This window comes from Lynx canadensis, chromosome B1 (assembly GCF_007474595.2).
Source record: "Lynx canadensis isolate LIC74 chromosome B1, mLynCan4.pri.v2, whole genome shotgun sequence".
Taxonomy (NCBI): domain Eukaryota; kingdom Metazoa; phylum Chordata; class Mammalia; order Carnivora; family Felidae; genus Lynx; species Lynx canadensis.
The window spans coordinates 84,361,214-84,376,054 of NC_044306.2; the positions used below are offsets into that span (position 1 = coordinate 84,361,214).

At 40.1% G+C, this 14,841-nt stretch overlaps 1 protein-coding gene across 1 annotated transcript in view; it reads left to right on the forward strand.

The window, feature by feature from the left end:
* INPP4B (inositol polyphosphate-4-phosphatase type II B) overlaps positions 1-14,841 on the forward strand; it is a 797,369-nt gene that overhangs the window by 513,484 nt on the left and 269,044 nt on the right. The window contains 1 exon segment of the mRNA XM_030313011.1: positions 12,723-12,773. Coding sequence (XP_030168871.1) covers positions 12,723-12,773 — 51 coding nt within the window.

Genomic DNA, 14,841 nt, shown 5'->3' on the forward strand with positions numbered 1-14,841 from the left:
ATGTGCACCTGGTTTATGAGAGTAAAAGGAAACCTCAACTTAATGAGATTGTGTTCCCAATTTTGTAAGTCAATCTTTTGAAACGTCAAATACATTTTTTTCTTTTGGAAACATTGTTATGTACTGTTATTACCTTCCCGGAAGAGTTTACCATATTGAATTGAACACCTTTGCTCTTTTAAGACAAGACTGCCTGAGCCATGCGGTAGACTCTGGCCTCTTTGTAACAGTGCTTCTTTGAAAAGAGTCATCCCTACTTCCTGTTTGAGATGCCACACTTACTTTGCCCTCTGCTACAGGGAAACTGGGAACTCTGTTTCAATGTCCCTTCATTGTTTTTTGTGTAGATGTGTAGTATGATTTCAGCTCAAGTTGCAGACAATACAATGAGGTGTTGAAAGCATTGGTCTTGGGATGCTGCAGATGCACATTGAAATATTAGCTCCTCTACTGACAGGTTGGAAGTTACTTGAAATTGGAGCCTCAGTTTTCTCATATGGTTGTTTTGAAGATTAAATAGTAAGGGAAAGCAGTGGAAGAAAATTCTGAGAGATTTAGAAACATCAATTACAGGAGCAAAAGCAAGTGGGGCCCTGGCATCAGCATTTTGAAAGCTTCTCCATGTGATTTGTCATCTACAGCTAATGCTGAGACCCACTGATAAAACTCTTAGATAGTTTGGTAGAATTCTACAGTGAAGAAAGTAGTGGAATAGTAGAATAGAGTTATTGCAGCTATCCCATTTTTGCCTGGGGATGAAAACACCTCATTGGATAAATACACTAAAAGCCTCTCCCCTCTGTGCCTGTACACACCATCTGATTTTATTAATCAATTGATCTTCACCCAGGGCATGGTGATCTTCTTTTGACTGGAGTTAGAAAAGCCTGTGTTGTAAATGATCTTTTAAAATACTGAGTGATATTGCAATAATTTTGTTTTAAAGCTACCTAGAAATTATTTAGCCTTATAGTGTAGAACTAATGACTTTCAGTGAGCAACAGATTAATAGACATGTGCCTGTGTTGATATTACTGTTCTCTCTCTAATGGCTTGTTCATTAACTCATGACTATGGTCTTAATTGGGGGCTGTTAATACATAAGGATGGTGTTTTTGAGTCTGGCAATGTGATAAATTGTGTCTGTTTCTATTCCCTGAGGCTAATAGATTTTTGGCTTTTAAAACTCTCATTAAGCAGCCCTAGGGAAGACAATTAAAGTCACCATCAGTCTGGGTTCAGAAGAGACACACAGCCATGGAAGGGGCACAGACTTTGGAAGTAGACCATTCAGTGTCTGATCTGCAGTTTGCCGTTGAATTGACCTTAGGCAAATTAATCCAGTTTTCTGAGACTAAGTTTTCTTACCTGTAAAATGGACAAAGTAGTAATACAACACCAGAACTATAGGGATTAAATGAGATAATACAAGTAAAGACAATAATGCATGTGCCTCTGAAATAATTACCTATTGGTCCAGAAAGCATAGTTGTTACTTCCTTGGATTCTATTACCCTTATTTATCAATTATAAGCTTTCTGTTATTTATTTATAGGGTAGAAAGTTTCTAGGGTAGCACATACTTAATGTAAGTCTAATTCTGGGATCAAAGGATCAGCTCTAATGACTCTCCCCACTTTTCAAAATGATGGCACAATTATTTTTCAGTATTTGGGTAGAGAAGAAGAAGGGTGATGGCAGGAGGAAGCAGTAGTAAAGGTCTGATCTGATCTGATAAAAAACTGTTATTATAGATACATGATATTTGAATTGAGCACTATATGTACTGATATGTTTACAGTATCCTCCTGCAGGATAGCAGGAATAGAGGTCTCAACTTAGAATGAGCAATATCGGGGCACCTGGGTGGCTCAGTCAGTTAAGCATACGACTTTGGCCCAGGTCTTGATCTCACGGTTCGTGAGTTTGAGCCCCACATGGGGCTCTGTGCTGACAGTTAGGAGCCTGGAGCCTACTTCAGATTCTGTGTCTCCCTCTCTCTCTCTCTCTGCAGCCTCCCTGCTCGTTCTCTCTCTCTCTCTCTCCCCCACCCTCTCTCTCACAAAAATAAATATACATTAGAAAAAACTTTAAAAAAAAAGAATGAGCAATTATTTAGCAAATCATGAGTTAATGTCTTCAGTGCCCATAACACATCTTAACACTGTATTTTTTCAGTGCAAAGAGTTCCTTTATTCTTTATTTCTATTTTAAAAATATCCAAACAGCTTAACACTTAAAACTTAACACTAAAAAAATAAATAAATAAAGCCTGGGTCTTTAATTGTGCATTTCTTTGGAGATTAGTCCTTATTGCTTTAGGTAAGTGCCCAGGATCAGACTTGGCTGGTAGGTACAGTACAAGAAGCCTGACCGGATCTGAACAGCGCTGCCTCTCGGAACCTAGTGTCCCTTCCAGGAAAATCCGGAAGTAAAGAGTATGAAAGGCAGATGGACTTACTTTCAGAACAGCAGTAGAGAGACCTCTTTGACTTCCCTGAAACTTCCCTGATCTAAGTTTAAGCATCTCTTATTTTCAGCAGAGCCTGTATCTTTTGGAGAGACTCTCTGACAAAGGGAATGTCTAAAGGTATTTTTGCTGTTCGGTATTTTTTCACCTGCCTGTAATAGATCTCTATAATGGTTGGAAAGGGAAATGGAATAAAATGTGGGTAATGGCAGGGATACTCAGAGTTATGTGACTCTGGAGCCACATTTGCAGTCACCATTAACCCAAAGAACCACATGACTCTTGTATGACTGGTAGAATTTAGTATAATGGCACATTCATATAGTGAAATTAGAAGTCTGAAAGAGCCACCAATTAAACATAAAGGGACCCATGTGACTAGAGAGCTGTGGTGTGAACATCCGTGCCTTAGAGAACTCTAAGACTAGATGCACCCAAACTAAAAGAGTGCTTATATTTGTCTTACCACTCTTTCTTTCAGGCTTAGAAGCCAATAGATTATTCTCATGTACATAATTTTGTATAATATGTTTTGACATGTGAAAGATGATCACATTTACCTAGTGAAGACCAACACAACATGTCACACTCAATAATTATTGGATAGTTTTTGGATAGTGCTCAGGCTTCAGGATAAACTCTGTTTTTACCAGGAGAATTACCTGTAATTATGCATTTGTAACTGGTTTACTGAAGACTTACCTTAATAGACAGACCAACATGTGATGGCATTTCCCCCCTTCCAAGCATATTTAACTATGCAATGTCGAATATCATTTTTCATCCGTTAACCACATGTTTGGAAGATTCCTTAAACTTCTAGTGACTTTCAGATGTTAAAAAGTTCAGTTTGGGTAGTATGTGGTAGGGAGGGCAAGCTGTGCTCCCTCTGACAACACCCAGAAACAAGCCACACATTTTACAAAAATCGCATTCGAATGCATCTTCCAGCAAGCTGTGAAAGTAATAAACTACAACTTAAACTACAAAAGTAAACTACAATTCCAGAGAAAGGAGGATCTTTTGGAGCTGAGCTCTCAGGAGCCTGCTATTTTTCCTCTTTGGGCATTTGCTGGTTCTGAGAATGAGCTGAAGAACATGCCTTTGCCTGGACACAGAGCTGGTGCTGCTCAGAGAAAGAAAAATCAGCAAAACTCTCAGTGCATGTGTTGGAGGAACTAAGAAACTGAGACTTCATCAACTTCAAGTCAATGAACATTTTTTTTCTCCGAAGAGACTTGCTGAATTCTGAGCTTTTCAGGGGTCTAGAGAACCAGGCCAAAGCCTTCTAAAAAGCAGAGTGAAACCTCCCACAGACTCACAGCGCTTTGGAAACAGGGAGAGTCACAGGCAAGAGAGAAAGCCCAAGGGGGTGTGGTGGTGAGGGACTAAAAAGCTCTTTTCCACCTGTGCGCATTTACAGATTGTCCCTGTAGCTCGGAAGTCTCAGCATCAAGGTTTTGCTTAACACAGAGTGGCAGCTGGAAGACATAGAACCCAGCAGAGATTTTGGTTTTTATGTGTAGCTGAAATGACAAATTTAGAGACCAAAGGGGACTCAAATTCATGGCTGTTCTGCCTCTAAAGACATTTGACAGATTTTGAAGCTGAGTGGGACACAGTGTGAAACAGGTATGCAGAGACTTCCAAGAATCTCTAGCATTCTTTTAGGGTCGAAGGACAAAGAGTCCTCAACCAAAGGTTCTTGGCTTAAAGTCCTGGAGAGGGGTCATACCCTACAACATGGGTAGACTGAGTGTCTTAGTTCTCTAGAGCTGCCGTAACAAACTGCCACAGACTGTGTGGCTTAAACAGAAATTTATTTTCTTAAAATACTGGAATCTGGAAGTTCAAGAGCAGGGTGTTGGCAGCAGTAAATTCTTCTCAGGCCTCCCTCCTTGGCTTGCAGATGGCCGCCCTCTTGCTGCCTCTTCCCATGGTTACCCTTTGTATCACACCCCTGCAGCATCTTCCTCTTTTCAGGACATCAACCATATTGCATTAGGGTCCCATGCTAATAGCTTCATTTTAACTTAATTACCCTTATCTCCAAATGCACTCGCTGGTTAGGACTTCAACCTGTGATATTGAGATTGAGGGTTTGGGGGAGATGAAGGGGTTAGAGAAGTGGAGATTCAGCCTGCAACAATGAGTCTTACAGAAATTCCAGCTAAGCTCTGTCCCAAATCAGTCCCTGATTTGAGATTGATGATAAGAGCAACCCTTTCCCCCTTTGCATAAGAAAGGAAAGGGCTTCGGTTAAGCGTCAGACTTCAGCCAGGTCACGATCTCGCGGTCCGTGAGTTCGAGCCCCGCGTCAGGCTCTGGGCTGATGGCTCGGAGCCTGGAGCCTGTTTCCGATTCTGTGTCTCCCTCTCTCTCTGCCCCTCCCTGTTCATGCTCTGTCTCTCTCTGTCCCAAAATAAATAAAAAAAAAAACAAAAACAAAAAAAAAAGTTGAAAAAAAAATTAAAAAAAAAAAAAAGAAAGGAAAGGGCATCTCTGATAGAAAGTATTATCTGGAGCTTTTACAGATGCTTGACATTTAAAAGTAAATTACCAAAAACCTTCAAAACCAGAAGAATAAACCCCACCCCTTGTCTCAAGTATGTTTATGTGCAAATGAATGTCTACCATTCTCACCTGTGACCTATTTCCCTCATAAGCACTATCCTAGACCAGACCTTCTCACACTTGAATGTGCATATGAATTACATGGGGACTTTACTGAAATGAAGACTCTGATTCAGTTGTTTGGAGTGAGACTGAGATTCTGCATTTCTATAACAAGCTTGTAAGGGATAGTCCTCAGACCATCCCCCAACCAGCTGAAGACCAGTAGGTACTGAGAATGCACACTGAAATTTAAGCAACATGGCCTGATAATGTCTAAGACCTCTTCCAGCTCTGAGAATCCATTAACATATTTTTTTTAAATTTTTTGTTTTCCAAGAGAGCCTTATTCCATCACATGACCATTGCCTAGTACATTTTTTTTTTGCAAATTTTCATAGGATTTGGAGCTAGTTTTGAGGCTTACACTCAAAACAATCTCATTTATTTTACAGCAGTAATTCTTAACTTTGACTGCACTTTGGAAACAGGTGTGGAGTCAGCCTTAAAAAGCACTGATCCCTGGATTCTTCCCTCAGAGATTCTGATGTAATTATTTTAGAATATGGCCTGGAAACTGGCATTAAAAAATATTCCAGAGGTTTCTAATGTGTTTTCAAGATTAAGAACAATTGCTTTAGAATAGCACTCCCCCCCCCTCCCCCTGCCACTCACTAAAAATAGTACTGGGCATATTTTTACCTTTTATATCAGGCTGGTTTCTGCCAAAAATAATTAAATACTAATAATGGTATACCTGCAAAAGAGTTAGGATTTGTCCACTGTTGATAATTGAAGAATTTTTTTCTCAGGAACATTTTAATTACTTGGAGCTGGATAGTTGTTCTTCATAGACTAGGAATGTGATTTCCATTTTTGCCAGATTCCTTTCCCCTCCCTATTGTCTGTCACACTCAACCTACTTATTTCATTAACTTAACCTGTTTGGAACCTTTAGGTAGGTGAGCAATACTACTTCTACAAGACTAATTAGTAAGAGAATAAGCTAGAGATTAAACACGTCCAAGGAGAAAATTTAAATGTAAGCTCCCGGGATATTTCATGTACAATTTTCACATCACAGAGGTGGTTTTTCTAGGTTTACCCTAAGATCCCTCCCATCCCTAAGGTTCTGTGATATGAATCATTTGGGCTTATACATGGATCATTTTCTCCATGCACAACAGAAATTAAATAGTTGGAAAATCAGTATCTAAGAGTGGCTGGTAAATTTTACACAATTGAAGATGCTTAACAATTATAATTGTATGTTTTGACCCTTGCCATGTTATCATTATTACCTGTGGGTGAGAAATACCTTGTCTTCCTAATCTCTGGTATTGCCAGTGTTTATGACAGTCACTGGATCATAATACGCAGTTAATACAGATCTGTTGACATTAAAATAATGAATTAGGATTTAATATTAGCTATTTTGCTTTATTTCTTCATAGCCATAAATGGAATCCAAACTTTCATTTAAAAAAAATGGGGGGGTCATATTATGTGATCTGCTGAAACAAATGTAAACATCCAAATTTCAGTGTGTTTTCACAGTGGGAAGTTTATTTCTTGGTCACTGTGTTGGGCAGAATTCTACACTGGCCCCAGGATTACTGCCCCATTGTTGTACACATTCTACATGGTCCCTGGGACATACTCCTGTGATTAGATCATGTCACATGGCAAAGTTGCCTAAGAGTGGGAGATTATCTAGGGCAAGTCTGACCTAATGAGATAAGCCTTTAAAAGAGTGGATTCCAAAGACAGGTATCTGAAGTGCAAGAAGGATTTGGTGCAAAGCAGATCCTCTGCTGCTGGATTTGAGGATGGAGGAAGCCACATGGCATGGAGTAAGGGTGGCATGGAATAAACTCCAGGAGTTTATAGCAGCTTCCAGATGACATTCATCAAGAAAATGGGTACCTTGGTCCGAGAGCTGCAAGGAACTGAATTCTGCTACCAGCCTGTGGAAGCTGAAAACAGACCTTTGCCTAGACAAACCTCCAGGAGAGGCTGCAGCCTTGTAATACCAGAGCAGAGAAATCAACCACATGAGGACTGGATTTCTGACCTACAGACTGTGAAATAATAAGCAGCTGAGTTTGTGGAAATTTGTTAAGCAGCAATAGAAAACTGATACAATCATGTATAATCTAACACTGGTAGGATGCGTGGTATGGCGTGGCGAATGGTGTTCTTTCATGTGTGGCTCTGCAGTCACCTAAAGGCGGGACTCCTTGGAAGGAGAAAAGGACTGAAGAGGGCCTAGGCTATCCACTTCGGAGAACTCCAGTTTGGATGCAGCAAACATCACTTACACATATATTTTATTGGTGAGAGCTTGGTACATGGCTATCTCTCAAAACAAGGCATCCTGGGAAATATGGGCCTAACTGAGCATCTTCCTCCCCGAATATTAATATTGTGGAAGGTGGCAGAACACTTCTGTACCAGTCAGCTTTTCATGTGTTTGAGTATGAAGGCAGTTTGGTGCCTCGTTCCAAGTGGAACAAGTAAATGTGATGAAATGATATATTCTAACTCGAAATATGTAGAGAATTAGAGTAACATTTTTATTAAAAAAAACAAAAAGAACGTGTTTCAACAACGCATTCAATATCAGAGAACTTACCAGATGTCACAGTAGTCCAAGAAGAAGATCTAGGCCCTTTCCCTGCCCTGGGGATGTTCAAGCACTGTTACAACCCTGTCCAGCTGAGCCCAGCTAGGGAAAAGTTGCATTTGCTCTTGAGAAGATGCACTTGCCCGGGGCTGAGGTGTGGACAGCCTAGTGCACAGTCATGGCAGCCTGACCTACCCCTTCTCTGTATCTGGATAGTCAACAATGCCTGCAGTTGAGGCAGCCCTATTGCTCATTCTTACCTACTCACCCATGAAGAATACAGCAGTCTCCACCACCCTCCCAACCTCAGTTTTTCTTTTTTTTCAAGGCAAATTTAGGATATGGAAGTTTGAGCCTATGAAAAAGTAAATGAATTTGCTTTATATGAAACTTGAGAACTATTCAAGATGGAACATATCATCTACATGATCACTTCTATTAAGTGATCTTTATTTGATATCGTAAAAGTGTCCTCCTAGACAAGAGGAAGTTATAATAACTTTAAATGTGTGGTCAGGCAGACATTCTTGTGTCCCAGGAAGGACAGGGAGGGGTATGGTAAAGAAAACTGGGAAGAAGAACGGCTAATAAGACCAAAAAAGGGAAAATGAATTCTGAAGGAAGGCCAGTAAATCTCAGGAGGCATGACATTGCCCGTGAACTGGAATGTTCCAAATGTTACAGTGACAGCCATTGCATCATCCCTTCCTCATCAAAAGGCCTCATCTAAATCTGTCCAGGCTTTATTATCTGTTTTCAGTGACATATTGCCCCTGCCTTTTCTACCCACCCCATCTCTGTCTTACTCTTTTTCCTCTGTCTTTTTCCTCTCTCTTCCTTTCTTCTTTCTTTTTCTCCCTCCCCCCCTCATTTCCTCTCATTTTTCTTCCCTTTCTTTTCTTTTCTCACTCTCTCCCTTCTTCCCTCTCAGTGGCAGGTACTGTTCTGGGTACTTAAAAGATGTACTACAACAACTATGAGGTTTATTATTCACCCTATGCTAAAGATAACTAACAAAAAGGCAAAAGGCAGCTAGCATAAAGAGGTTATTTTCCCATTATGACTCAGGGCATAGTGGATATGCTTTAAGGGGCTCTGATAACATCACTTTTCTACTTGATTGTCTTACCTGATATCCTATTGTCTATAAATTGCATAAAGCTCCAGTTCCATAACATGATAGATATCAAATGGCCCCAACCTCTCTCCTCAGACATATAACCAAACATCTCCCCAACTCTTACCATTTCCCTGAAGGCCCCCCTGTTATGGTATTATCAGAATACTCACTCTTTCCGAAACACAAATGGCCTTTATTTTTTAAGTTTATCTATTTATTTTGAGAGAGAGAGAGAGAACGAGCAAGTAGGGGAGGGAAGAGAGAGAGGGAGAGAGTATCCCAAGCAGGCACACACTCTCAGCGTGGACTCCATTGAGGGGCTCAGTTGCATGAAACGTGAGGTCATGACCTGAGCTGAAACCAAGAGTCAGATACTTAACAGACTGAGCCACTCAGGCGCCCTAACAAATGGCCTTTTACAACTCCATGACACATGCTTATTATGTAATACGCTGTTTGCTTCATCCTATTCTTCCTTGCTTAAAACTCCTACACATCCTTCAAAACCCAGACTGCTTGTTCTGTGAAGCCTTTCCTGACATTCACAGTCTGGATTAATTACTCCTTACCCTGAATGCCCACAGAAAAATGCTCACATTTCCATTATAGCATGTATTATGTTGTACTGGATTATTTATATATTTGTCCCATCCACTGGTTTCTGAAATCCCAAAGAGAAGAAATGGGACCCTATTTACTGGCAAACCCAGTGCTTGCCACCTAGTATGTGTTTAGTGTAATGAGGGCTATATATTATGCAAGAAAAAACATCATCAGTGTGTGACCTATATACCATAACATCTGTAGCATTAACCTTAAATATAAAAGTTTTAGAACTATACATATATACTACCTTAAACATGTGTTTCATATGAAAATCTGACTTTATAAAATTTAAAATTGGTTTACAAAAGTTTTGTTTTTCAATTCCTCTATATCAGGAGCTCTGCTAGCGTTTTAAACATGCCTTGAATTATGACATGTGACATACATGTACTTTTCAAAAATAGTTTTATTATGTAAAGGGAAGTTCGTTCTCTGTCTCTCTCTCCTTCACACATGTACACACATTGGAAATGGCAAACTAGTCCATGATTATCTTTGAAATTTTTTTATAGTATACACCTTTGGGTCAGGAATCTTTTCTTTTTTCTTTGTAGTTTATTTATATTTATAGGGACTAATTGTCCTGATAAAATCAACATAAATTTAATGACAATATTGCAGTAATTGTCAATATTATTCTACCTTATCTAATATATCACATAGTGTGTGTGTGTGTGTGTGTGTGTGTGTATACACACACACACATATATATATATACACACACACATATATATATATACATATATATATATACACATATATATATGATATAGCAATCCTATATATGTTGACCTCCACCAATGTCTGACTTCTTTCACTTTATTTCTAAATTTAAGCATATCCCGTTGGATAATGTTATTTGGATGTCAAATATTTTCTTAAAATGATGCATAAACATACACATATATATGTGTTATATGGGTTGCATATGTGTGAATATACATTCACTATATATATAATCCATTCTGATATATAGTAGATGTACATTTATATATATATATATAATATGTACACTCTACATACTTTGTATACTATATATGTATATATGCATATATGTGTGTGAATATATATATATATGCATACATGCGCACATTGTGTGTGTGTGTGTGTGTGTGTGTGTCTATGTGTGTATACAGTTGTCTTACCTAATCCACAGGGGATACTTCCAAGATCCCCAGTGGATGCCTGAAACCACAGATAATACAGAACCCTACATATACTGTTTATTCCTATTCATACATACCTATGATAAAGTTTAATTTATAAATCAGGGCCAATAAGAGATTGATAATAACTAATAATAAAATAGAACAATTATTACAATATACTATAATAAAAGTTCTGTGCATATGGTCTCTCTCTCTCTGAACATACCTTATTGTACTATACTCCCTCTTCTCATGATGATGTGAGATGATAAAATGCCTATGTGCTGAGATGAAGTGAGGTGAATGACATAGACATTGTGATGTAGCATTAGGCTACTTTGACCTTCTGATGATATATAAGGAGAATCCTCTGCTTCCAGAGAAGAGTGGTTGACTGTGGGTAACACTGACACCATGGCAAGTGAAACCGTGGATAAGGGGGGAACAAGTCTCTCTGTCTCTGTCTTTCGGAGACAGAGTTAATCTGAGAGACAGAGACAGACAGACAGAGTATACACTGTGTGTATGAAAGAGAGAGAGAGAGAGAGAGAGAGGGAAATCATACACATACGCACACTGTATGGTCCATTATAGTCCCCTGTTAATATACAGATTCCTTATCCTTTGAGGCCAGCTAATGGTTTTCAGATAATGAGACTGAATGGTACATCTGAACATTCTGGACCAAAGAGCATTAATGCAGCCGCCACACTGCAAATGCTCTTCGCCAGTGAACGCTCTGTCATGAAATCCTGAGTGGAGTGTGTTCTGCAAATTGTGTTGTTTACTCTGTTGGGATCTCTCCTGTCATTTATTTTGTGCTCTGGTGAACAATTTGAGTCATAATGACTGACAAATTGTGCAAGCGATAGTGCTGGGTCTGTCATAAAGAAACAAAGAAGGAGCCTTAAGCTAGAAGTTAAAATGCACTGTTTTACCATGGCTTGAGGCTTTTTCCAAGAAAATGGAAACCGTGTTAAAGACTAGTAGGCCCTCGGGAGCTAGTTCAAGTCTTTTGACATTATGAGGGGTATTATAGGTATCTCTTCAACCTGGGAGAATTGACCAGGTATGGTCAAGTATATCAGAGCTTAAAGGATTTCAAGAAAGTTATGATTGGCAGTGCAGTACCTCCAAAGGGATTTTGTTAAAATGACCCCCTAAAATATTGATCCATCATGTGTTTCTAGGGTTCCTCTCTCCCATCCATCACCCCTTCCCTCTGCTCTCCAGTTAGAGTATGCTTGTCTATTGCTCTGTATTCACTTAACTTTATTATCTAATCCTTACTTCAAATTAAGATATACTAGATTTAGGTTTTATGTGTTTCTTGCTTTTACTAGCCTTTTCTTAAGTGAGAAAGATAGTCGTGATTTCTTTTCATTTGAAGCGTTTTTTTCTTAAATAGAGAAACATCGATTCAGCTGTACATTAGAATCAATATCCAGGGGCAGGAAAGAGCACCAGCAGTTTGAAAGGTCCCCAGGTAACTCTAATGCACAACCAGGATTAAGGATCACTACTCAGTAGAAGATATATGTCTACTTATCATCTAAGGGGTTGATATTTCACTTGGAACACGTTCAAACATATGAAAAGCTTCCCCAGATGACTGATTATTTTACACTATTTCCCTCTCCCCCAGTTGAGAATTCATTTTCAAATGAATTTAGATAATGGTATCTGACAATTTGGCCCAGAACTCTCCTGTGGGAGGGATATACTATAAAGACTGTGGGTTTTGGTGCTCATTTAGAGAATAAATATTTATTGAGCTTGCGTGGAATGACTTGCTCTACACCAACTCTGTCCTTTCCTTTGAATGTTGAATTAGGGTTGCTTTTTGAGGAGATTAACGCTGATTCACCTAAAGCCCAGACATCTCTGTATTTGACAAGGGGTGATGGGGTAAGGATCCAGTAGTTCTGTGTACTTAGGAAAACCAGGAAGCTTAGCAACTATCAGAGGAAAGCTTTATGGCTCTGCAGCAGGTGATGTACACAGGTACCTTCGGTAATGATTAACCCCAGTCTGAATTGATGCTCCTTGATGGGAAAATGACACCCAGCACCTGTGTGAAGCTTCTGCACTAGTTTCTACTCCAAAATCCTACAGAAAATGTTTGTTTTTTCTCTATAGGTTCGAACCAGTGTCCTACCTGAACATAAGGATCCCCTGCCAGAGGTTGGGGTAAGTGTTTTTTATCTTTCCAAAAGGTACACACAGCACTTCTAAGTTAAATCATTTGGATTTTCACTGGCCTTCTGCTGTCTGATGGCCGAAAAATGAAATTGTGTTAAATTAACAGGATGTGACCATGCAAGGGGGCACATATTTGGCGAATTGTATAGAGTTCATTTCTTGTCTCTCAAAAATTATCCCCAGATGAACTCATATTTTGTTTCACTGGATAGAGATGAATCGAGAAATTGTCCTGCAGGTAGCTGGGATGCAATTTGGAACCAACATTCCTGGAACAACAGAGGGCCAGAGAGATTGCTGATGTGGGCTCGACTGCTTCAGGAAGGAGGCAGAGAACTAATTACCTGAAAGACTGTGCTGTTTTCTGCTTCCTGCTGCTTAAACACTGTAATGCAACTCACAACAGTAGCTGCCACCAAAGTGCAGACCGGTGTTGCAGAATTCCTGCTGCATCTGAGCCATTGCATCTGCAGCTTTTAGAAATTGGAAGAGCGGAAAGATAATAGGTGCTTTTGGCTTAGACAAGCCTAGAGTAGGTGGTGGCAACTCCTGAAAAGATAGCCCAGCAGGCTGAGTCCCTGGGATCTGTGCAGAGAGGATGAAAAAGCCTAGAAATAAGTTGAGTCTATAGAGGCCATGGGACTGAGCCAACTGAAAGACCTATTTGAAATTCCCAGAAATCCTACAGGCAACTGACAACCTTCTTCCAGTTGATGTGTGGAGCAGAGTATATATGCCGATCATTTCCTCACTAGCAACAGCCACTATCTGAACCTGCCAAGGAAGCCCTCCAAATGTGTGCACCAAAGAGTGAGTTGAATTGATGGAGAAGAATGTCAGCCATGTCTGACATTCTGATCGGGAAGGAGAAGGAAAAGGGCACTCTGTGCTCTCTCATGCCTAACACAAGCTTCTAGTTTCTTCCTGGGGACATGTTGTTCTCTTTAACTTGAGTGAATCTTCATGCTTTGTTTTCTGCAAACCTTCAAACCTCTTGTGCTGCCCAGACTATGCTTAGTTTCTCCAGAGTGACTAGCAAGTTCTTCCCAGCCTCAGGCCCTTCACTGCTGCAGGCCCCAGGACCCTTTCCCTGCCCAGTGCTGTTCCTCCCCTGCTCAGGGCTCAGGGCTCTGTTCACAGCCTTTGGGTTCTGACCACCTCAGGTGCACTCCTTTTAACTGGAACCTCCATCGCAAGCTCTCATCACACCCTTCGTACTTGCTTCTGAAAACAAGACCTTTTGAAATTTTAACTATCAACTGAATGCATTATTTTATAAGGAATTTTATTTATTTTTTGAGATTCAAGAAAGATGAGCTAGTTTAATTTATTTTTCCTCTTCTAACCCTTCATCCCCACAACTGCTCAGTGTTAAATCCCCCTCACTTGAAGCTTTAGTGACATCTTGGGCTAATTATGTAAATTTCCCTGTTTTTTCTCTCATTCAAGTTCTTGAAATATATCCTATTCATTTTAAAACTTGAGTTCCTTCTCTGAGTTTAATTGTTTTCTTCTCCCCCCTCCCCCCATCACTTCCCACTATGGGGTAGATAGACATCTCTGTGCCTCTAGCAACTTGTAGTGGAAGGGGAGCACAGTCCGATTCTCACATGAGTCCTGCCCTTTCCTCCTCTATTGCTCAATGCTGTGGCAAGGAGAAAGGAATGGGGAGAGGTTCCTTCTGTGCTTGCCCATGGTGAGGTTGTGGTTCCCTTTCTGCTGGTTTTGATATTTCTCAGGCTAGTGCTGCCTGTCAGCATGTGACAGACATTGAAATGCTGTCTCTGTTATGAGCACAACTATAGGTATTTCTGGAGACCTTGTAGGCTCCTTCCCATCACAGATTTCCCTACCATGGGGAATCTGGTTCTGGCTCAACCTTCTCCACTGCCCAGGCTCACCCGATACGCTCTTGCTGCTAAGACCTAATTTTCTAGCATGTAATGCTTGCTTAGCTGCTTGCGGTGTTTTTTGGCCCTGATGAAACACACATGTATTTTCCATGCCACACAGAAGAGATGCAGGCTACCCTACTGGTGTTTCCTCTCTCAGCTCA